The sequence below is a fragment of the Diospyros lotus genome, chromosome 15 (assembly GCF_014633365.1).
Source record: "Diospyros lotus cultivar Yz01 chromosome 15, ASM1463336v1, whole genome shotgun sequence".
NCBI lineage: Eukaryota > Viridiplantae > Streptophyta > Magnoliopsida > Ericales > Ebenaceae > Diospyros > Diospyros lotus.
The window spans coordinates 8406997-8431251 of record NC_068352.1 but is presented as its reverse complement, the minus strand read 5'-3'; the positions used below and the strand labels follow the sequence as shown (position 1 = coordinate 8431251).

General features: G+C 36.1%; 2 protein-coding genes across 10 annotated transcripts in view; both read left to right on the top strand.

Moving 5' to 3' along the window:
* Positions 1–21066, top strand: part of LOC127792197 (uncharacterized) — a 44311-nt gene extending 23245 nt beyond the window's left edge. For 2 of the 9 annotated variants that reach the window (XM_052322617.1, XM_052322610.1), the window contains exons 3-11: positions 7547–7600; positions 8071–8181; positions 10447–10509; positions 10625–10879; positions 11130–11276; positions 19026–19053; positions 19251–19321; positions 19783–19842; positions 20578–21066. In XM_052322617.1, the coding sequence (XP_052178577.1) occupies positions 7547–7600; positions 8071–8181; positions 10447–10509; positions 10625–10879; positions 11130–11276; positions 19026–19053; positions 19251–19321; positions 19783–19842; positions 20578–20646 (858 nt within the window). In that variant the 3' untranslated portion in view covers positions 20647–21066. Of the gene's footprint in view, positions 1–5676; positions 5923–7214; positions 7431–7546; positions 7601–8070; positions 8182–10446; positions 10510–10624; positions 10880–11129; positions 11277–19025; positions 19054–19250; positions 19322–19782; positions 19843–20577 lie in introns of those variants that run through there. The other 7 variants (XM_052322619.1, XM_052322614.1, XM_052322618.1 and 4 more) reach the window with 5 other exon arrangements.
* A 142-nt stretch (positions 21067–21208) lies between these two features.
* Positions 21209–23470, top strand: LOC127792198 (auxin-responsive protein SAUR78). The gene has a single exon (XM_052322620.1). It carries the CDS (start codon positions 22649–22651, stop codon positions 23111–23113), a length of 465 nt encoding a protein of 154 aa, XP_052178580.1. The 5' UTR covers positions 21209–22648; the 3' UTR covers positions 23114–23470.
* Positions 23471–24255: the final 785 nt, after the last annotated feature.

The window sequence follows — 24255 nt, the reverse complement described above, 5'->3', positions numbered from 1 at the left end:
TCTGGAATACAACCAAAAAAAAGTTGGATACATTTACAACATCTGTTGTCCTATTAAATTATATTTTTATATTATAATAACTCGATGAGTTATTACATGTAATACATAACTATTAATAACATATTATAATTTATATAATTTAATGAATTATGTCACACAACACATATTATTTACTAACATTATTACTATTATTATTAATAAGAAAGAAAGATAGTAATAAAAATAACATTACAAGCTCTTTACTAATATTGTCTATAACTATTATTATTTATTTAGTTACCTCAAGTTGTACTTATAGACTTTAAGCAACACTTACACAAATGTATATATATATATATACATACACAAATGTATATACAAATGTATATATATATATATACATGGGTCACATTCCTTCTCCAGTGAGAGCAATCACCAAGGATCTAAAATTTGTGTAAACTATTATGTGCTTTGCAAGATTATACCAAATCAACCGTATTGAGGGGGAGAACAGAGGAACAGGAACTGTTCTCACACTCGGCTAACCCAGCATGCACGCTATATATATCAGTCCAGGTTTCACCCCAGCGAGAGCAGTGGCCATAACTTAGAGCTTAAGTAGATTAAAGTTAGCTTAAAAGAACACCCAAACCAACCGAAACGGGGTACTAAGCAAGGGAAGAAGAGATTAAACGGTTAAACGGGGCCTCGGCAAGACAACTGCGTGCAACTGAATCTACATTCTGTCCGTGAACACATTATATATATATATATATATAATTACAGAGAGCTTCACGGTGCAACAGTAAATTGACACTCACCTTTGACCCTACATACCCACTATTAGATAACAGCTATTCAAGGTAGAGAAAAAGGGGAAGAAGCTTGCCTATTTGCAGAATTCGAAGCAGCAGCAACGCACCCATCCCCCTCTGCTTCGCCAATGCTCCTTCTTCGCTCTTGGCCCCTGCAACTTCCTTTGCTTCTCACTTGGTCGTTCACACTGCTCTCTCTCTCTTCCAATTCAACACTTGCCACATTTCCTTATGAACCTCCACTAATCCACCGCTTCATTTGGCTTTATGTAGTGGCTAGGAATTGAGGCTAATGGAAGCATTCAGATGGTTCTCAGGCAGCAGTGGCAGTTTATGGCTTAGCATATAAATAATAACAACAGCAATAGTAATAATAATAATAATAATAATGTTAATAATATTATCAATGGTAATAAACATAACAGTGAGAATAATAGTAATAATAATACTAACTATAATAACAATATTAATATTAAAATTATTAATAAAATTAACAAGAATAACAGTGGTAAGAATAATGATAAGAATAATAATAATAATAATAATATAATAACAATATCAACAACAATAATATTATGAATACTAATAATAATAATAATAATAGTATGCATACAAAACTTAAATAAAAACCCACTAACACATGAGCAACCCGTCTAATTGTCGAAGCATGAACAACATGATAAAAAGAAAATAGATTTGTGTCATTACATATTGAACCATGTTCGAGCATGATCTATTAAAGTTAAGGAAAAGGTTCAGCATATAATAGCGTTTTCCCAACCATGCAACATCATTATAGACTCATAGTTTTGTATGTTGTCATAAAGGTCTCCCTCGAGTAAGAATTGGTCTAAGGCATTTTGAACTTAGGGGGAAGAGGTTTCTCTATAATTTTCTTAGTGATGGGAATTTTTCTTTTGTATGGGTCTTTCTCCATATTTATTAGTTTCCTTTATTCCAAGACTTGTTCAACTATTCTTCTCATATCTTTAGCTTCCCAAGCAATGAGATTAGACTAATTTGGTTGAGGACTAGGTGTGATTACAACTGTGATTCTTTTGGCTTCATGGGATTTTTCCTTGAGGGGTGGAATGATTCCTTCTTTCTAAATCGGAGCTACTTGGGGTTGATCTAGTTGGTCTCATGGAACAATCTCCAAAAACCATTAACGATTTATTAGAAACTATTGACAGTCTATCAGAACTATCGACGGGACAATCTTCTGAAGCCTTATTTTGTGTGAGACTTCCAAGAGATGTGCTCGATTTTCTAAGAATGTCTTCGGGAGACCGCTTTTCAGGGGAGTTCTTTGAGTAGTTTCTCGCGAGACTCTTCCGATAATTGCCTCCCAGAGATATTCTCAATCAGTCTCCTAGAAATGTGTTTTCTGGTGTGATGGCAATGCATAAGCTTGTAGAATAAAAGGAAGCAGAGTATGCGGGAAAGCATTCTGAAAAACGATGACCATCTCTCGAAGAGTTTTAGTGCTTTCCTCATGACGTTTTTTCAAAGCTTCATATTTACTAAGATGAACACTTTGAGGAGCTGTCTCTAAAGCCTCATGAGCCTTGGATGGAAAAATCTCTTAGGGTTTTGGATCAAGAAGACTATCAACATCAAGATCTTCTTCGCCATGGTGATTTCACTCGACTTGAGACCTCGTGCAAGCCATTCTTAATTCCTTAGGCCTTTTAACCTGATTCCCATATACGACGCTAATTGTCATTGCCTAAATACAACAATAGAATTTATATGTCAAGAAATTATCTTCAAGCCAATAGATTCCTATAAGAAAGAACACTGTCAAAAGGTGTAAGGCAGTCATTACGTGACTATTCTAATGCTTAAGTCAAATTATTGAGAATGCTTAAATAAATTGCAGAACTTTTAAATCAATATTAGTGGCATTCATTTTTTGGAATGAGGGCTCTTTTATTTACAAATAAGCTTGAATTTTGAAGATAAACATCTATGGTATTCTAAGATTAACTAGGATTTGGACTTCTTATGGATAAGGCTTATCCATTACGAGTTTTTTGAATGAATTTTTTACATCATGTTCGCGCATTAGTTGAGACTTCTCCATGAAATATCACTACAAAAAAATTGATTTTTTGTAACGATTTTTAAAACCATCGCAAAACATGGCATTTTGTGGCGATTTGTAAATGGCTGCAAAATAAGTTTTTAGCGACGGTTTTAAAAAAATCGTTGCTAAATTTAGAAAATAATTAAATAATTAAAAAATAAAATTAAATTTAGCGATAGTTTTTGAGAAACCGTTGCTAAATTAAAAAATAATTAAATAATTAAAATTAAAATACATTTGAGGCGGTTTTTCAAAACTGTCGCAAAATTGACTAAAAATTGAATTTAGCGGCGGTTTTTGAGAAACTATCACTAAATTAAAAATAATTAAATAATTTAAAATTAAAATTAAATTAACATTTGCGGTGATTTTTTAAAACCATTGTAAAATTCATTAAAAAATTTAATTTAGCGGCAGTTTTTCAAAATCGTCGCTAAATTCAAAAATAATTGAATAATTTAAAATTAAAATTAAATTAACATTTGTTGTGATTTCTCAAAATCACCGCAAAATTCATTAAAAATTGAATTTAGCAGTAGTTTTTGAGAAATCACCACTCAATTCAAAAATAATTAAATAATTTAAAATTAAAATTAAATTAACATTTGCGACGGTTTTATATTAAAATTAATAATGTAAAACCGTCGAAAAATTTATTAAAAATTTGAATTTTACTTAAAAAATAATTAAAAATTAAATTAATAAAAAGAAATATAAAATCTTAAAAAGAAATTTAAAATTTAATTTAAAGTAATTGCAAAATTAATTAAAAATTTTAATTTAAAAAATAAAGATAAAAAGAAATTTAACAAAATTTTAATATTTTTTAAAAATATATCAAATCTATTTTTATTTGTTAATCAATTAATTTATTTAATTTAATTCAATTAATTTTTTTAATTTATTTATTTATTTCTTTTAAAAAATAATAAATTAATTAATATTTTTTAATTTATATTAAAAAATATAAAATATAATTCTAAAAAATAGTGGTTGTTTTGGTATATAATTTATATATGTGATTATATAACAATGGGCCTTAGCAAATCAAATGGTTTCGCGCGTGCACGTGTATAAGGGAGGTCGTGGGTTCAAAACCTGGGAAGGGAAGGCTGAAAATTTAATTTTTAGTATCGCCACGTGGCGTGCAGACATGCGGCCACATGGCTGGGCGCGGGCAAGCACGGGCCAACCATGGGAGAAATTAAAATTTTAATTTTCTTTTAATTTTTTCGGCGGTTCTAAAAATCGTAGCTAAAATTAAAAAATTTTAATTTTTTTAATTTTTAAGACAGTTCAAAAACCGCCCACTAAATATTTTAAAAATTGTCGCTAAATCACTAATTTTGCGGGGTTTAAAAACCATCGCAAAATTAGTGATTTATGGCGATTATTCCAGCGGTTGCTCAAAATCGTCTCTAAATGCTCTACGACAGCTGATTTAGTGATGATTTTGAAAATCGCCACTAAATTACTTTTTAACCGCCGCTAAATGCACAAAAAATCATCGCAAAATGTCATTTTTTTTGTATTGTATGAGGTCTTTATGAGACCTTATAGTCTCCTAAAGCCTTACTTGTTAGTTTTTTTCATGATACTGTCATAAATCTTCCAAGAAAATCTAGTCTACAGAAATTGTCGATAATCTTAGGTGACTGTTAACAATTTCTAGAACAATCTCCTAAAAATCATCAGGAACTATCAACAATCTTTGAGAGGTTTGACACTTCTTGGGTTTGAGGTGTTTTCCTCTTCATAGACTGTGGACTTTGTCTTTTTTGAGTTTTCACTCTTATGGGTTTTGACTTATGATACATCACATATACACATACATACATAGATACATATGCATGCATATGTATATATATATATATATTCATGATTCATGCATACATATATATGTATGTTTGTATATACACTAGCAATCGGACAACATAATGCGTGTGCAAGTCGTAAATAGTCTAAAACTAAAATTTGTGTAGAAAATAAATTTTATTAGACTCAAAAATAAAAAAAATCTATATGGGATGTATACATATATTAATTGTAAGACAATGCTAGAAAAGGAAAGAAAACTTCTACTATCGAGCTAAAACTTATAATCTCACTTTTACAATTATTGATAAATTAGAAGAAACCCAAGTTTAGTAAGAATGGTTTATACAAACAAATATAAGAAAAATTAAACAAAAATAATTTTGTGTAAAATGTTTTATCTTATTTTTAATGTAAAATGTTTTATTTTCAAACAAACAAACTGTATAGGTATGTCATTTCTCTACTATTGTTGTAAGCATAATTAAGTACCTTGGAATTAAGATAAATTCGTATTAAAGTGAGTTTTTCGATCCACTCTCAAAATAAATAAGAGTTAACATGACGAAAACATCACGTAATTAGGCTACAAAGTCTACTTGCCACGTCCAACATCTTATATTAATTGAAGAAGGAACGTCACATGAATATAAAATCTTGAGTAAGTCAAATTTAAAGATAGTTATTTTTAAAATTAGAGTTGTTCAATTATAAAAATTAATCTCAATTTTAAGTTATCTAAATAAAAGATAAAATTTTAAAGACATGAGTTTCCAAAATAGAACTAAACTTAAGATATACATGAAAATTACCAAAAAGAAAAAAAATCTCATCGTTCCATTGTTGTGTGAACATTTAGATTGGGAATTGGAATATTGCAATTCTGACGGGTACTAGTGCAACTGACCCAACCACAAGGGGCTAAAGTGGAATTTAAGATTTTTCTGTTCCGATGATAAAACCAAAACCTCGCCCTGTTCTCTGCTTCCGCTTCTAAAATCTGCGGCAATGGCGAGAATGGCGTGCCAACATCTAATTCCAGCAGCGGCTCTTCCACTGAAGTCAGCTTTCTTCTCTCTCCAATGGCGCGGCGTTTCAGAAACGGGTCGTTTGATAGGTTTTCGGAGGCGTTATTCATCTTCTTCCTCGAAGATAAGCATGAGCTTGAGAGCCGGCATCGTCGGTCTCCCTAATGTCGGCAAGTCCACTCTTTTCAATGCCGTCGTGAGTCTTCTTCTTTCTTTATTTTATTTTATTTTTCTTTTGGATGAATACGGATGTCGATGTTCATTTTGAATTCGTTTTGAGTAGGTAACTATCTCCATGTTGTAGTTTACTGAACGAAGTTTCCCTGAATCTCTTATCTCTGCTTAATTTTTAGGCTTTGTTTGGGAGAGAGAGTTAGTATTGGAATGTAAAATATTTTCTCTTCGTTTAGGAGGGTAGGTGGTGGAAAGTAATGTTTAGTGTTCCTCCTTATTTGTGAGTGCAATGAAAGTGAATGAAGAGGAACGATATTAAACAATAAATGACCATTAAAACTATCTTAATGGAAAGATGGTGACCTACAAAATTGAATTTTTAAAAAACTATTACGCTTAATGTTGCTGACCTACAAAATTAAGTTTTCCATCAATTTTCCCCCAGTTCGGAAGCAAAAGACTGGGATCTGGAGGAGAGTGGATGGAAATTCAATACATTTCCGTTCCATTACAATAATAAAAACTGATAGGATTCAAACTCAGTGCTCAGCCAGCCGTTGGTTGCTCAAGTTTAGTAAGAGCGAAAACGGAAGTAGAGAGAAAATAGGGAACAATTTGAGAAAGAGATGAGGAAGAAGACTGTAATTTTGTTCTTATTCCATTCAATGAAATGGACACATTTTTTATACTCCAGTATACAACTATCCAAGCACTAGTTAGTTAGAGACAACCAATGGCCAGCCGGCAAAACAAAGTCACTCACTTGTGGCCAGCATTGCTCAATCTAACAGACAAGCTACAACTCGTCGGATCCTTCCAGAAAGTCTGAGGCTTTCAGGCAGATTACTTGACATATCCAAAACAGGTGGTCTCCAGCTTCCTTGCAGCAGACCCATCATTTATAGCAGCAACCACAGCATCATCTGGGATGGTAATCATATCAAAAATCCTCTACCATTGATTTCCTCTCCATCCTTTACCTGTCACAAAAATTCTAAGTTGATACCGTACGGTTCCAAAAGTTAGCACATGAATGATAAGTTTATGATTCTTACTGCCAGCTGTCTGTTCATTTTTTTTCACTTTCTTTGTTTTAGTAGGCTATTGTTGAAATTTGAATTTATGGAGGACTGGAATTTGGGAATGTATAAATGGTCTTTTTTGCCCCTATTAGTTTCTTATGTTATTTTGACAAGGACTTACCCTCTTCTAAAGTCATGAAGCCCGTGTTGTTTGATTTTGTCATTTGCTTTCTGGAATTGATTCTTCTTTGGCTTAAATCTTACGGATATGTAGGCACTTCTTTTTTGATAGGTTGAAAATGGAAAGGCTCAGGCTGCTAATTTTCCCTTTTGTACCATAGAGCCAAATGTTGGTATTGTTGCTGTTCCTGATCCCCGTTTACAAGTGTTGTCTGATCTCAGCAAATCCAAACGAGCTGTCCCAGCATCAGTAGAATTTGTAGATATTGCAGGTCTTGTGAAGGGAGCCAGTCAAGGGGAGGTGAGAATTCTTGGACTATGCTTACTGGTAGAGATCCTTTTCATGTCAGTCAAATATTCAAGTGCGTTTTTTCTTAGATTCTTTTGGCATATGGCTGCTTTTTTGTAATGGATATTTTCTTTGTCAAAACTGTTTGATTGCAGGGTTTGGGTAATAAATTTTTGTCACATATTCGTGAAGTTGATTCCATTCTTCAGGTTTTTAACTATCTTAATTTACTCATGTATAGCTTTGTGAATTATTTTTGTAAGATGGTTGTGCAATATTGCTTTCTTGATAACATGAGAGGTTTCTGATTCCAATGCAGAAGAATTTCAAATTTAGGAACTTATCATTCTATATGTTCCTTCTCATGTGTGCATGCACATCTAGGCATTGTATAGTTAAATATTTGCAGCATGCATGAGATGTAAATTAACAACTTATGCTGTATGCCAGTTTGCTAGAAATAGTTGATTCAGGAATTCATGTTTCAACTTGAATTTAATTTAACTCAACAAAAGTTCCCGGAGAATTTGTATGCAAGTTTGACCTATGTAAAAATGTTGAAGACAATAGCCAACTTCAGCATGTGCTAACAGATTTTGATTAAATGAAAGTGCATCATATCATGTATATTAAAATTCAATATATAGTTTCTGAAGTGGAGCTTTTACTACTGTTTCAGGTTGTTCGCTGTTTTGAGGATAATGACATTGTTCATGTGAATGGAAAAGTTGATCCAAAGTCTGATATTGACGTCATAAACTTAGAGCTTGCCTTCTCTGATTTGGACCAGGTATGCTATGAGGATTTCTGCACACTATTCAGTAAATGAGAGGCTTAAAAGAGGGAAAATCAGGAGGAAAGATACTAGCAGTAGTTGGGAAAAGAAGAAAGAAATAGATTAGTGGGACTTCAGAGGGTGGCAGATGATCAGATATATTTGGTCTTGACATGCTGCTTGTAGCATTTTGTGATTCAGTGTATCCTAAATACACATGCAGTGCATCCTAAATACAATTTGTTGCAATATTCCTTTCACTTTTCACATGTAGTGCTGGGTTCTTTTTCACAACAAGCTGTATAGTAGCAGGCCAAGTTGAAATGTGCATAACTTGCTGCATCAACTTGAAAGGTGGCATACTATACTACTTTTTAGCATGGTTCTAGGAATATGCATTTCAGGGAAAACTTTTCAACAAGGTTTTAGGCATACAGCATTTCTGGTTTGTTTACTCTGTTTAATGTAAGATGTGTATTACCCACATTAGATACTGACATGTGGACCTTAATTTCATGACTTGCTATTTCTCCATTTGCAACATGGAGAAAGATTTTTCATTAGGACCAATAGAGCAAGATCTCTGGGATTCTCAATATTTTCAAAAAAAATGTAGGAATTTTTGTACCATGTTTTCATATCATAAATGGTTATTGATATTTTCTTTAATTAATGTTTCACACATTAAAAATAGCTTAAATTCTTGGGAAGCATAAAAAATGGAATTCATCTCTAGAGATTTTTTTTTTTCTTTGCATTCTCCTTGATTGAGCCTAGCTTGGACAACACTAGCTATGCAAGCAACTTTCCACCATATGCACAGTGTTTCTAAAGCTCTAGCCATACCCAAGCGCAAAGGCCATATAGAGCTTAAGCGCAAAGTGCAAGCGCACACTCAATTGAAACAAAACACAAATATTAGAAAAAATAAAGAGATAATATAATAATTGGAGCCAAATTGCTAGATCATACTGTTATGACAAAAATATCATGCTAAAAGAGAACAAAGGAGGGTCTCTTAATTCATTTTCAATGATTTAGTTGAGATTAAGAAAGTCATCTTCATCATTAGAGTAATATTTCTCATCATCTTCCTCATCAGCGCCTTCTAATTGACCTCTTCAACCAAAACTGGTTGTGAACTAGAAGTTGAAGTTGGTGTTTCAGTTGTTGCATTGCCTCCTTTGCTTCTAACATTAAATCTAGACTCTTCAACTCTAGACATATAGCAACAACACCCCATGTCAAAAAAAATCATGACCAAATACTGAATCATTTTCTTCTACAGCATTCTAAGATATTTATATAATGGATGGGTGTGTTTTGGTGTATTAGGGTATAATGTAGTAACTCTTCTTGTTTTTTAAACTGTAAAACAATAAAAAATTGAAAAATTAAATAAGGGTGCTGCTATGTTTGGATTGAAGGGATGGGAGGGTATGGAGGGGAAAGGGGAAACAATCTGCTTGTTTGGAAGAAATTTAAAAGGAAGAGGGGAAGGGGATCGGAGGGGACCCAATCCCCCCCTCCTTCCTCCAAAATCTCTTATCCCCCAAATTGGGGGGTAATCGGGGGAATGCTTGCATTTTTTAATTAAACAGATGCTTGCTTGGAACAGGGGGAGTTCTCTTACTTTCCGCATTAAACATCCAAGCAAGGGGAAGGTTGCTCTTTTTCCCTTCCCTTCCATACTCTTTCTTTATAAACCCTGCCTTCCCCTCCCCTTCAAAACTCCCAAATGTAGTCATGCTTAACCAAAATGCACGCTCTTTTAGTTAAGCTGCTGTTTGTCATTTGTTCTTCATGTTGGCAAGAAAAGCCGCTAGAGATGCACCTTGCGCTTAAGCAAGCTTTTTAAAATGCTGACAGTCATAAGTATACTTTTACACATTATTCATGAAGATCTTGGAGAAAGTAAAATTCAAATTCAAAGTGAACTTGCTTTTTCCTGTAGATTACGTGACAGGTTGTTCAGGGGGAATAAACAAAATCATGGTCTTGTAACTGTTTCCAGAAGTGACAGGGCCACTTTATTTTATTATTTTGTTAATCTAGTAATTGATTGTAGCATTTATCTTATTCAGATGCTTGCTGGCTCCCACCTCGTCCAGTTAGCTTTTATTCGCATGAAATTCTGAAGACCATCGACTTTTTTCTTTCAGCTTGAATAATTTTGTTATGATGTTCATTTTGTATGTTGAATCTCCATTGCATTTATCAACAGCATGCCGAAGTAATATGATCTGATAGAACTGAACTGTATCTTTACAAGAAATACAGATTGAGAAAAGAATGGAGAAGCTCAAAAAAGGCAAGGCTAAAGATTCACAATCTAAAGCAAAGGTAATATAATTTCTGGCTTCCATAATGACATCATCAGTCTTGAATCTGATATTGCATCACCTAAAAGTACTCACTGTGGTTCTGAGCATTTGTACTACAATATTTTTAATTTCAGGAGGAAGCCGAAAAGTCAGCCCTGGAAAAAATTCAGCAGGCACTCATGGATGGAAAACCAGCACGAACAGTAGCTTTAACTGATTTTGAGAAAGATTCTATAACAAATCTTTGTCTACTTACAATGAAACCGGTCATATATGTGGCGAATGTGGCAGAATCTGATCTAGCAGCCTCTGATGATAATCCTTATGTCAAAGAAGTAATGAATATTGCATCTGAGTTACAATCGGGATTAGTAACAATCTCAGCACAGGTTTGGTGATGCTTTTAGCAGAATCTCTTTCAATCTCAATTTGCAACAAGCATCTGTACTCAGAATGTCTAAGCCCTAAGGACAGTGTGTTTGAGGCCATGGTGTTAACTTTCATCTTCTATTACAATGTTGTTTTGGCTTTTACTACAAGCTGTGTAGCTTTTTGTTGTTTCTGTGAATTGCTTTTGACCTAGTGTTGCAGCTGCTACTCATTGCATCAGGTGACTAAATGTGCAGTTTGTAATTGCAGGTTGAGGCAGAGCTTTCTGAGCTTCCATCAGGCGAAAGAACAGAATATTTGAATTCTCTTGGTGTCAATGAAAGTGGCCTTGGAAATCTCATTAGAGCAACATATGGCCTTCTAGGGCTACGTACATACTTTACATCTGGCGAGAAGGTGAAGTTACCCAAAAATGCTTTATATTAATTGGCTAACATGATTCTTTTTTTATTTTTTTATGATAAGTCTTATGATGTTAACATTGTTAAATTATAATGACCAACTTATTTTAAAGCTTAAGTTGTCATAGAGGGGTAATTTTATTTTTTATGTTGTTATTTATACTCTCAAGATGTTAAATTATTGACCACCAACATTTTGAGAATATAAATATTAATGAAAAAAGGAAAAGTGTGTTCAATATTGTGATTGTAAAATCCCATTAAAGCTAAAAAGAAAATTTTATCAGAGAGTTTTCTATGGCAAGGAATGCTAGCAGTAAAGCACCAACATATGTAGAATATGAGTGTAATGGGGAAGAGAAGATCATGGTGGATGTGCAGCCATATAAGAAATGATAGAATTAAAAATGAAGTTATATACATCATGAGGTTGGAGTGGCTCCTATTGGAAATAAAAAAATTTAGATGTGATTAAGATGGTTGATTAGTGAGGAGATGACCAACAAATGCTCCAATAATGAGAATGGATGGAATGAAAGAATCTTTTAGCGAAAGAGTGTCACGGTCTTAATATGTAGGAGTAGATTGTACCGTGTAAAGGGGGCCTAGCATACACATGTGGGCAGTTAGGGAAGCGGTTAGCTAATTTTAGAAGGGGGTACATATGTAAATAAGCTTGGTGGCGGGAATGTATTTGTGGGATCCTATATATAAAGGACCCGAGCACATGTAAAGAACTATCAAGAATATTGAATTGAATCATTCTACCATTCTCTCTCATTTTTGTTTCCCTTTCTTTCTCTCAAATTCTCTCAACTCTCCCTTAATCTCTCCTTCTTTTTCCCTCTGTTTCTATCATTCTTTTATAATTCTTTGGAATTCTTCACCGAATTCTAGAGAGTTACTATCAGATCTCTTAGGATCTGACAATTTGGTATTAGAGCAATTTTGTTGGGCCAAGGGAATTTAGTAGGCTGCGATGGCGGAAGGGACCCAAATGAAGAATTTGGAGTCAAAGGTACAATAATTCCATTCAATGGTGACTGATCTACAAGCTTGAGTGGAATTGCTGGAGATTGGATCCAATCGCAATCATGGCGATGGATCGAAAGATGGACACATCTCTAAGGGGTTTGAATGGAAGGTTGGATGGGATCAAGGATGAAGTTGGAGCTCAAATCAAGGACCAACTACAAAATTTTATGGTGATGTTTACACGTCAAAATTAGGTAAGTTTATCTCTTGATTTTCCCCCGAGAGAAAGGACAGAACCGGTTTTAACTGGTCAGGGAGTAAGGAATGGGAATGTCGGGCTCTCTGAAATTGAGGTTGCTCCAAGAGAAGAAAGGGATACTGGAGTAGATCTAAGGTGAGAGGGACCGGTTGCAGTTAATCACCCAGGGTTCCTTATGCCTAAATTAGAGATTCCCTTGTTTGATAGAAGTAATCCCAAGTGGTGGGTGAGGAGGTTTGAACGGATGTTTGCCTGGCACAATGTTTCAGAGGAACGTTGGGTAGCACTACCAGCTGCTTACCTTAATGATGTGGGGGATGCTTGGTATCAAGGGTGGTCGCAGGCTAGAGGAGAATGTCCATGGGAGGAGTTTGTTGATAAGCTGTGTGAGAGGTTTGGAAATAGAAATAGAATGGACGTGGTGGAGGAATTCAATAAGCTCAAGCTAGAGGGGGAGTACAAGCTTATCAGGTTCGATTTGAGGACTTCAGGTCAATAATGGTCACCCTAAACCCCCACCTCTCTGAAGCTTACTTTGTCTCCAGCTTCATGGGTGGGTTAGGTGAAGATCTCAGACCTATGGTCAAGATGTTACATCCGAAAACGATGGAACAAGCTACTGAGGATGCTAGGCTACAAGAGATTTTGATATAAGCCATCATGAAAAAGCAGAGGCAGCAGAATAAGGGAATCAATATAGGGCTTGTAGTACCAATGGTGAAGGGGTAGAGTAAGGAGATAGTGAGGGTGAATCCAGGACAAAAGAGTATGACAGTAGTTGCACCTATTAATTCCTCAACAGGTCAAAATGGGAGACTAATAGAACAAAGAAGACAAGTAGGGCTCTGTTTCAAATGTGGTGACCAGTATATCCTAGGACACCAATGCAGGAGGCAATTGCTCTTGCTAGAAGGGGAGGATGAAGAATTAGAAGAGGAAGAAGAGAGGGTAGAAGAAGTGATGGGAGTAGCAAGGGATGACAATGGAGAAATATCATTTCATGCCCTTAAAAGGCTAGCAAACAATAAAATTATTAAAGTGGAAGGGAAAGTACAGGAGGGTAGCTTGATGATCTTGATTGACAATGGGAGCACCCACAGTTTCTTGGACGGGGGTACTGCTAAGAGGCTCCACTGTAGGCTTACAGGGACCCAGCCTTTGACTATGACAGTTGCTAATGGCAACAAGGTGCTAAGCAAATCAACTTGCACTGGATTTTGCTAGGAAATGCAAGGGGAGTTGTTCAAGGCTAACTTGAGGTTGCTTAAGCTAGGCGGTTACGATGTAGTACTTGGGGTGGACTGGATGAAACAAGTGAGCCCTATCAGCTTTGATTTTAATCGGATGGAAGTAATGTTTGAAAATGAGGGAAAGAAGTTAACCCTTACAAGTAGTAGGGAGAGTGGTACTTGCAAGATGATCACAAGGAGGAAACTTCAGAGATTGCTTAATAGTAAATGGGCTCAAGTAGCCCAATTATTTTCTATCCAAACAGTGGAGGATGGAGGGGAACAAGAAGGGGAGTTGCAGATGGCCACCCATACTCCATACTAGAGCAATTTGGAGGTACAATTCTTACACCAACTTAATATGCTTTTGGCTGAGTATGAGGATCTATTTGTAGAACCTAACTCCCTACCTCCCAAAAGAGCCCTTAACCACTCAATCAACCTTAAACCTAACTTAGAACCTATTAATGTGAGATCTTACAGATACCCTCCACACTAGAAAACCAAGATTGAAAGAATGGTTAGCGACATGCTTCAATAGTCCCTAATCAGACATAGCCAAAGCCCTTACACTTCCCCTATCCTCCTTGTCAATAAAAAAGATGGATCATGGCGTTTTTGTGTTGACTATCGTCAACTTAATGTCTTGACCATAAAGGACAAATTTCCCATCCCTATAATCGAAGACCTACTTGATGAACTAAAGAATGCTACCTACTTTTCCAAGTTAGACCTTCATTCAGGATATCATCAGATCCGCATGAATTCTAATGATATCCACAAGACTACCTTTTAGAACCCATCATGGCCATTATGAGTTTTTGGTGATGCCATTTGGGCTCACTAATGCCCCAGCCACCTTTCAATCACTCATGAACCAAATTTTTGAACCCTACCTATGCCATTTTATTTTGGTTTTCTTTGATGATATTTTGATATACAGCCAAACCTTCAATCAACATTTGAAACACCTAAGGACTACATTTGAGGTTCTCAGAAACATCCAATTGTATATTAAGAAATCCAAATGTGCCTTCAGTCAGAAGCAAATAGAGTATTTTGGGCATGTTATCTCAGGTGCAGGGGTGAGTACATATTCGAGAAAAGTGGCTGCTATGGCGGCTTGGCCAAGGCTTACTAACATTAAGGCCTTGAGGGGGTTTTTGGGGCTGACAGGGTATTATAAGTGATTTGTAAAGAATTATGGTATCATCAGCCGGCCTTTGATTGAGTTATTAAAAAAGGAAGGATTTCATTGGGGCCCAGAGGTTGAGAAGGCATTTGACCAATTGAAGGGGGCTATGAGCAAGGCTCCGGTGCTTGTATAAGCCATTCATACTGGAGACTGACGCGTGTGGTATGGGGGTGGGGGTAGTGTTGATGCAAGAAGAGAGACTACTGGCTTATCTTAGCCGAGCCTTGTCCCCTAGACATTTGGGGCTAATTATATATGAAAAGGAGCTTTTGGCAGTAATAATGGCGGTTAAGAGGTGGAGGCATTATTTGGAAGGAGATCAGTTCATAATTAGAACTAACCATGAGAGTCTTAAGTTCTTACTACAATAGAAGCTTCATACCCACCTCCAAAGGAAGGGAATGCCTAAACTCATGGGGCTAGACTACAACATATAGTATAAGAAAGGGAGAGAAAACATGGTTGTTGATGCCTTGTCCAGGTGCCTAAAAGAAAGAGAATCGGTCGCCCTTACTATTATCACCCCTGATTGGTATTGGGAAGTAGAGGCTAGCTATGAGGGAGATGATAAAATGAAGGAGTTATTGGCGCAGTTGATTCTGAATCCTGATGGGAAGCCAAGGTATACATTGCATCAGGGGGTAGTTAGGTACAAGGGAAGAGTCATAATCGGTGGAAGTGAGATATTGAGAAAGAAGATATTGAGTTCCCTTCACAAGTCTCCATTGGGGGGGCACTCGGGAATTCAGAACACATATCATAACAACAACAACAACATATCCAGCCTTTATCCCACTATGTGGGGTTAGTTACATGAATTCTAGACTTCTATGTATTTCTGTCTTTTGTCATATCTTCATTTAGGTCCATACACTTCATATCAAGCTTTAATGTCTCTCCCAAAGTTTTCTTGAGTCTGCCTTTACCTCCTTTTTTGACTAATTGTTCCATTTCATCAACTCTACTCACAGGAGCGTCTCTTGGTCTCCTTCTCACATGACCAAACCATCTTAGTCTAGTCTCTCTCATCTTCTCCTCGATTGGCACTATTTCTAACTTATTACGAATAACCTGATTTCTAATTTTATTTTTTCTTGTATGGCCACACATCCATCTTAACATCTTCATCTTCGCTACGCTCGTCTTTTGCTCATGCTAGTATTTGACTACCCAACATTCTGAGCCATACAACAAGACTGGTCTTATAACTGTTCTATAGAATTTTTCTTTCAGTTTTAATGGAATTTTACCATCGTATAACACCCCCGATGCATTTCTCCATTTTAGCCAACCTGCCTTAATTCTATGTGTGACATCTTCGTGAATTTCTCCATCTTTTTGAATCATTGATCCCAAATATCGAAAATGCTCTTTTCTTTGTAAGATTTGGTCTTCCAATTTTATTATAACATCCTCTACTCTTGCATTCTTACTAAATTTACATTCCATATATTTTGTTTTCTTTCTACTTAATTTAAATCCCTTAGATTCTAAATTGTTTCTCCACAACTCAAGTTTAGTGTTCACTCCTTTTGTTTCATCCACCAACACTATGTCATCTGCAAATAGCATACACCATGGCACCTCTGTCTGAATGTCTTTAGTGAGTTCATCCATTATTAAAACAAATAAGTATGGAGTTAGTGCAGAACACATATCATAAGGTGAAGCAAATCTTTTACTGGCCTCATCTCAAACGATGTCACATGTGTAGTGGATGCAGGAACGAAACCGTGGCCCAACCAAGCTTGTTGCAGTCCTTACCCCTACCTACACAGGCTTGGGAGAGCATAAGCATGGATTTTATTGAGAGTCTACAAGTTAGAAGGGAAGGATTGCATCTTAGTGGTGGTAGATTGATTCACTAAGTTTGCACATTTCATTGGCCTAACCCACCCCTACTCAGGTCAAGAAATAGCCAGAACTTTCTTGGATCAAGGGAGGAAGTTGCATGGGATTCCTAGATCAATAATTTCATATAGGGACAAGATCTTCACCAGCTTGTTTTGGCAGGAATTGATGAAATCCCTAGGGGTGAAGCTTAAAATGTCTACAGCTTACCATCCTCAAATGGATGGTCAAACTGAAAGGGTTAACTAATGTGTGGAAGGCTACTTGAGATGTTTGTGTTTCTTATATCCTAAAGGGTGGCATAAGTGAATCTCCCTGGCACAATGGTGATACATTACCGGCCACCATACATCTATCAAGAGATCACCCTTCGAAGCATTATTTGGGTATCAGCTTCCACTATTTCTAGCAGTGGGAGAGCACACCACAGTGGCCACTGTAGAGGCATACTTAGATAAGAGGCGGAGAATTTTGCAACAACTCAAGGAAGAGTTAGCATTGGCCCAAAACTACATGAAGCGGTACATTGATAGGAGGAATGAAAGGGAGTTCAATGTGGGGGAAAGAGTATACCTGAAGCTCAAGACAGCACACCTTAAGGCAATTGCTAAAGGTCAGGTGAGCAAACTAAGCCCCAGGTACTATGGATCTTATTTGATTGAAGCCAAGGTGGGAAATGTGGCATATCAACTACAACTACCTGAGGGGTCCAGAATTCACCCAGTTTTCCACTTCTCTTTGCTCAAGAGATCAGTGGGAACACAGTAGGTGTCTTCCAACTTACCACAGTTGTCTATAGATGCAGATGTCACAGCAAAGCCCAACTATATATTGGACCGGAGAGTATTATACAATCATGGGGCTCCTATCATTCAAGTGTTGGTAAAGTGATCGAACCTCCATCAAAACAACAGCACCTGGGAACACTTGCCTGATCTGTTGAGGCAATTTCCCCAAGCAGCCAGCCTACTTAGCATTTTTGAGGACAATAATTGTCTCGAGTCGGGGGGGATTTGTCACGGTCTTAATATGTAGAAGTAGTTTGTACCGTGTAAAGGGGGCCTAGCATACACGTGTGGGCAATTAGGGAAGCAGTTAGCTAATTCTAGAAAGGGGTACATATGAAAATAAGCTTGGTGGCGGGAATATATTCGCGGGATCCTATATATATAAAGGACCCGAGCACATGTAAGGAACTATCGAGAATATTGAATTGAATCATTCTACCATTCTCTCTCATTTCTGTTTCCCTCTCTTTCTCTCAAATTCTCTCGACTCTCCCTTAATCTCTCATTTCTCCCTCTATTTCTATCATTCTTTTATAATTCTCTGGAATTCTTCATTAAATTCTAGAGAGCTACCGTCAGATCTCTTAAGATCTGACAAAGAGGTAGAGGAAAATCAAGAAAATTTGGTGGGAAATTTTGAGGCATGACGTATGTCATAATAGCCGTACAGAAGATATGATTATAGATAGAGATGATTGGTGAGATAGAATCTGTGTAGCTGGCTTCACCTTGTGGGATTTAAGACTTGTTGTTAGTGTTGAATGTTAATATAAAAAGAAAAAGTTACTCCTCTCTCTAATAGCTCAAGCTTTTATATGAGTATGTGATCAATAGTTGATATGATCCTAGATTCAGATCTTCGTACATGTGTTTGTCTCCTTTGTTAATGTGTTTTTAACTAGTGTTTTGTGTGCTTAGTGCACCTTAGTTTGTTGGAGTACAAACATATGTTTATACCTATAGGAGGTGGTTAGAAATCTTATTACGTTTGTTGACTTTTTTCCCTAATTGCTTAAACTTTTAGATATGTTTTGTAGTCAAATCTCCTAGTTGCTAACTTGATAACTAAATAGTCGCATATGCTTGTCTCAATTATGAATGAAGGTGTGGCCATACTTGAGGAGGGTCGTTAAAAGAGTATTCATAAGTATAAGAGGCTTTTGGTAGTGGTAACATGATATGGTATAAGAGGCTTTGGATTCAGTATTGTTACATTTCTTTGTTTTGTTCTCTATTCTTTTGTATGTTAGTGCACCTTAGTTAAGTTTGTCTAAGTTCAACCATGTGGTTGCACATGTGGGGGAGAGTTGGGATGCTTGATATGCATCGTTAGACCCCTTCTTAATACTTTAAGATTTTAGATGAGTTTGGTCCTCAGAAATTTAACAAACATGATAATCAACTACTTGACAGGATCTTTTTTTTATTTTATTTTTTGTGCCTGCAGGAAACAAAAGCGTGGACTATTCTTGCAGGTTAGTTATGAAAGAACTTTTCTGGGATGCATCCTTTATTACTCTGACTAGCCTTCTTCCAATTTATATTTGGTGTATCCTTTTATTGTTAAATAGCATTTTTCCTTGTTTGGAAATATGAGTTTTCCCTTGTGCAAACTCCATCCTTTATGCTGAAAGTAATTTTTTTGTCTAATTAATATTCTTTATTGAGTTAGGGATGACTGCCCCTCAAGCTGCTGGAGTTATTCATTCCGACTTTGAGAAGGGTTTCATTCGAGCAGAGACGGTGAGCATGAAATATTGAATTGTTTTCTAGGAAAACTCTGGTTACATTTTTATGTTCAAAAAAACAATTAGATAGAGGCTGCAATAATGGAACAAACATGGGAATGACTCCAATATCATATCCTTTGTCCAGGCAAAAACTTAAGCTCACTGTTCTAGTTAGAAAATTTGTTCCAGTTATCCTGATAGAATCTAAATTTCCCTCGTATGCTTAAAGGAACCATATCTTTTTTCATCTTTGACTTGTGGTGAAGTTAGTAGGAATGTGCTAATATTGCTTAAAACAGAATTGCTCCTTCTCAATCCAAAAACAAACATTTGGATTATGTTGCTCATGTACATGTCTTGGACATCTTTATTTTATTCTGCCTAGTAAAAATGCCTACTAATTTCCATTGTTGTCATTCCATATTACCGTTATATATTGTCTACTACAATGATTGTGATTCATTTGTTTATCAGGTTGCTTATGATGATTTTATTGCTGCTGGTTCATTTTCAGCTGCAAGGGAGAAAGGGCTTGTAAGTTGTCATACTTTGTGTATACTTTTTCATCAAAGAGCTTTCACTACAAAGATTCAGCTGCTTTACCTCATACTTGCTTTCCAAAGCATGTTTTCTTTACCACAAATCATGAAAATATGCCTCTCAGCAGAGCCATCAGAAGTTTCACTGCACTTTTGTTGAATGAAATGTAATCTGGAGCCATCCTGATTACGAATATGTTTGTGGAGATACTTTGCTTGATTATACTTTTGTGGAAATATTTCACTGTTGAGCAACATGGTAATGTGGCTTAAAGTCTGATTGGCATTGGAGCGTTAAATGCAACTTTTCATTGAAAAGTGATTCTGTAACCTCTGATGTTCTACTGTACAACATTTTTGCAGTCCTAAAACACACCTCAAACCACGTAAGTAGTCCCTGTTTATCAGTCCCAAAACTGGAACTTGACTGGGCTTAGGTTGGTTTTACATCAGTGCTCTTTCACGTTTGTCAAATTCACACTCATAAGCCAGAAACTGATCAGGAGTGTATCCAGATAAGCAGAATAGAGCACAATCACCAAATATTGTCAGGTCTTTTCTTTATTGCACATGGAGTGATTAAGTAAAACTGGGAGGATAGCTTGAATTGATAGTTTGTAGAAGTATTTAATATACACATGCACATACCTGAACCAACCACCTACCGACAACCTCCTAATATTCTCTTTCCAGGTCAAGGTGAGTTAATGATCTATTTGGTTGTTTGCAGTTGAGATTGGAGGGGAAGGATTATGTTGTACGAGAAGGGGATGTGATGCTGTTTCGCTTCAACGTCTGATCAGAAAATCTTCTACACTGGATAAGTGCTCCTTTGCCCAATCTTGCCAGTCAGTCTTGGGATAGCCTATTTTGCAGAAAGGCCACCGTGATTCTTATGGATTGTTGGTGCTTACTCCATTGAGGTTACATATTCTTCAATTTTTTTAAGGTGTGATCATAAGTTTTTCTGGTAAGATCTTACTGCTGTTGAAGTATCCTGTTGATTATGACCTGTATCATAATTATACAAATATATAAGAGGTCTTCCACAAGAAGGGAAAGATCCTGAAAAGGCGAACACTGCGATTTCAGTGCCTCCTTTTCATGGTGGGACTCTATGGAGTATATCTGCATGTTGTATTAATTTTGCCATTTTTTAACAGTTTATTTCTTGGAAAACCGTACAAGGTTAATTTGATGAGAAGATGTTCCGAGCCTCTGCTTCTATTGTTATAAATCTCTGCTTGGGATCTGATATTTGTCTAGTATTGTTGTGATCTAATGGTATTAGGTCGCTCATCATAGTATATGGATAAGGTTGCTCATCTCTGCTGTTCCTAAATCTTAATCTTTGGCTGATTTTGGATGGTTGATGATGCATGCTTTTGCTTCTAAGCAAAGCTCATGGCTGTGCTGTTTTCACTTGGAAGCTAAGCTGGAAGTCATCTGCTGGTGGGGTACAAATATAAAATATTTTTCATCTTGCTTTTCGGTGCTTATTTTGTATTTTAATTTAAAAAAATTAAAATTTGTCCTTTGAATGCATCCAAATACTAGTTCTGCATTTACATGTAAAATATATAATACACTTCAGCAAAGCATCTTTGCTTAAAATATTATATACAAAGAAGTTTGAAATATATTTAGAAAGTGATTGTCATGGACCTTGCAGGACAGTAGAAGTATGTAATGGATAAGGCCTCACATTGATGAATAATTCACCAGTAAGCACCTAATTTTGGCGTTTTCTTTAACATAACACCCATAGTTTATATTCTTTCTATTTTTCATTCTTACAACTTTAAGTCACTTTCATACATATTCTCCTAAGTAGGCACCTACATGTTGATTTACAATTCCACATGTAGACTTCAGAAACGACGAAGTTTGGTGAAAAGCGACATTGACAATAATACCTGACCACACTCGATGCATTTTGGATTTGAGAGGTGAACCCGATTGAGAAACAAGTTTAGAATTTGATAATACCTCAGCAAAAATGACACAATATTATCGTTACAATATATGTGTTTTTTTTCTAAATTAGGTTAAAAATTCCCCAATTTTATGTTATCATGACATACAAGAGCCTACACCCGACAACTGTGTGAGAGTGGTGGCAAACTTTCCACTCCCAACAGGGTTTTCTTCTTAGATCTGCCAAGAGAGAGAATGAACAGGAAAAATGAAGTGGTCAGCAAGCTTTTGTTTAATTAATTTGTTGGGTTAGGAGAACAACAGCAGCAGAATATTGAATAGCCAGCTGGCTAGCTAGTGATGGTTTTCTCATGTGTACGTGACCAAAGCCAAATGGCTGGCTTGTACCTGAGGGCCACTTGCCATGTTGATTATCATATATAGGATGATCCTGCAGGTTCACACACACGCATACGTACATGTGTGTATATGGTCCTAATATGGGGACCAAGCCTGAATATATAGAATGTGAAATTGGGGCCGTCGTATATCATGACTTGGGAGATGAGGAAGATGACAAGTTTATGTCACATATATGTCTGAATGGCTTCATCAATTTGAAAGAAAAAAAAAAAGTGGGTCCTTAGCTCCAAGCACCAGACAACAGTGACCTTGTACCCAACTTTAGTTAACCATGACCATGTTTATGATGATGATCATCATCATCTGATATTATCCCTAGCTCCAATAATGAAGCTAGCTAAGCTATGATGTCCTATATGATCATCAATCTTCATGAGTGGCAGTAGTAGTAGTAGTAGTAGTAGTAGTGTACATCAAGGCTATCCCCCCTCTCCTTGCCTTGCAATTAACTAGCCTGGAGGATGAAGAAGATCAATTTGTTGCTAAGAAAGTGCAAGACCTTGTCGAGGCAGCTGGGCAGGTCGTCTTCCTACAGCAGCCTGAGGTCCAAGTCCCACAGAGACGAACGATTCTTCTGGGGAGGTGGTACTGGCAGTGAGCTGCTGCAAGAAGACAACAATAACGATGGTCGCAGCAACAGCAAAGGCGCAACAGTTCTTGTGGGGAGCTCACGAAGGCGATACGTGATCAGTTCCAAGCACCTGAATCATCCTGTCCTGAGTGCTCTCATAGAGAGATCATCATCATCATCATCTTCATCTTCAAAGAAAAATCCAGGTGGTGGTGACAATAATATTGCAGTGGTCAAGTGTGAGGTGGTGCTCTTTGATCACCTCTTGTGGATGCTTGAGAATGCAGATCCAAACCTCTCTTCTGATATTGACAATAATTCCTTGGAGGAACTGGCTGACCTCTATGCCCTTTAATTCTCACAACCGCCCTTAATTTTAAGGGTAGTAACTAAACTCATCATCATGATCATTCATTCTTATTCATGCATATATATATATATATATTCATGATCTGATGAGCTGCGGTTGGTAACATTCATTCATATTCATCTGAAGCTGTCTGGCAAACATTAATTGGTTAGTGTCTTGTGGATCCAATAATGTTGTTATTTATCATTATTAGTTCATCATTAGTGTCTCTTTTTAACTGGTTAATTGTTTCTCAAGGATCATCATTTTGGAGGTAATGTCCATGGATTGATCCTTATGTATGTTTGTAACTTTGGATCCTCATGAATAAATAAAATTCCTCATATATATATATATATATATATATAAGTTAGTTTTAAGACTCATTATAGATCTTTTAGAAAAATATGGGTGCAATTGTAGTCCTTTCATTTATCTTATTTGGTGCAACATATATACATATATGAATATATTAATTAAGTCTGTCATTCTGCATGAAAATTTCCTATAAATTAAAGTAGCCCAAAAGAAAAACAAGCTTTTGAATTGATCATGCCAAATTAATGCATCTAATGAACAATCTAGGAAATTAACTATTCCATGAATGTTGTCTAAAAGCATGACAATTTTTTAGGTAAGTAATATGGGCACACTGATGTTGTAAGGTCTAGGCACTTGGAGAAAGGTGCCCTACATCTCAACCTGATAATAATGTGATGTGGGCTTTACAATTAAACATTGTGGTCCTTTACTACTCAATTAAGTTGCCCTTGTAGTACACGTGAGCCACTTCTTAATTTGTCTTATGTGTTTAGGGTAATTTTTGTAAGAGTAAAAATTTATCATATAATGTTCATATGAAGGATAATGATTTCTGTAATAGATGCACATGTCGATCTTGTGTAAGGATAAAATTTACCCTTTTTAACATATGTGCTGGGCGTGTCATCTTATCAAAACACCTGTTCAAAATGCACATTTAACAAAAAGACTATTGTACTAATGCAAAATAATATAATTTATATATAATGACATGATTATATAAGGAGATATTATAGCAAATGTTGCTCTAATCATATTATATGGAGGATGTTCCTTCCTGATTGAAGAGGGTGATAGGAGGTGGGGCGCGAGCTTCGGCGATGGGT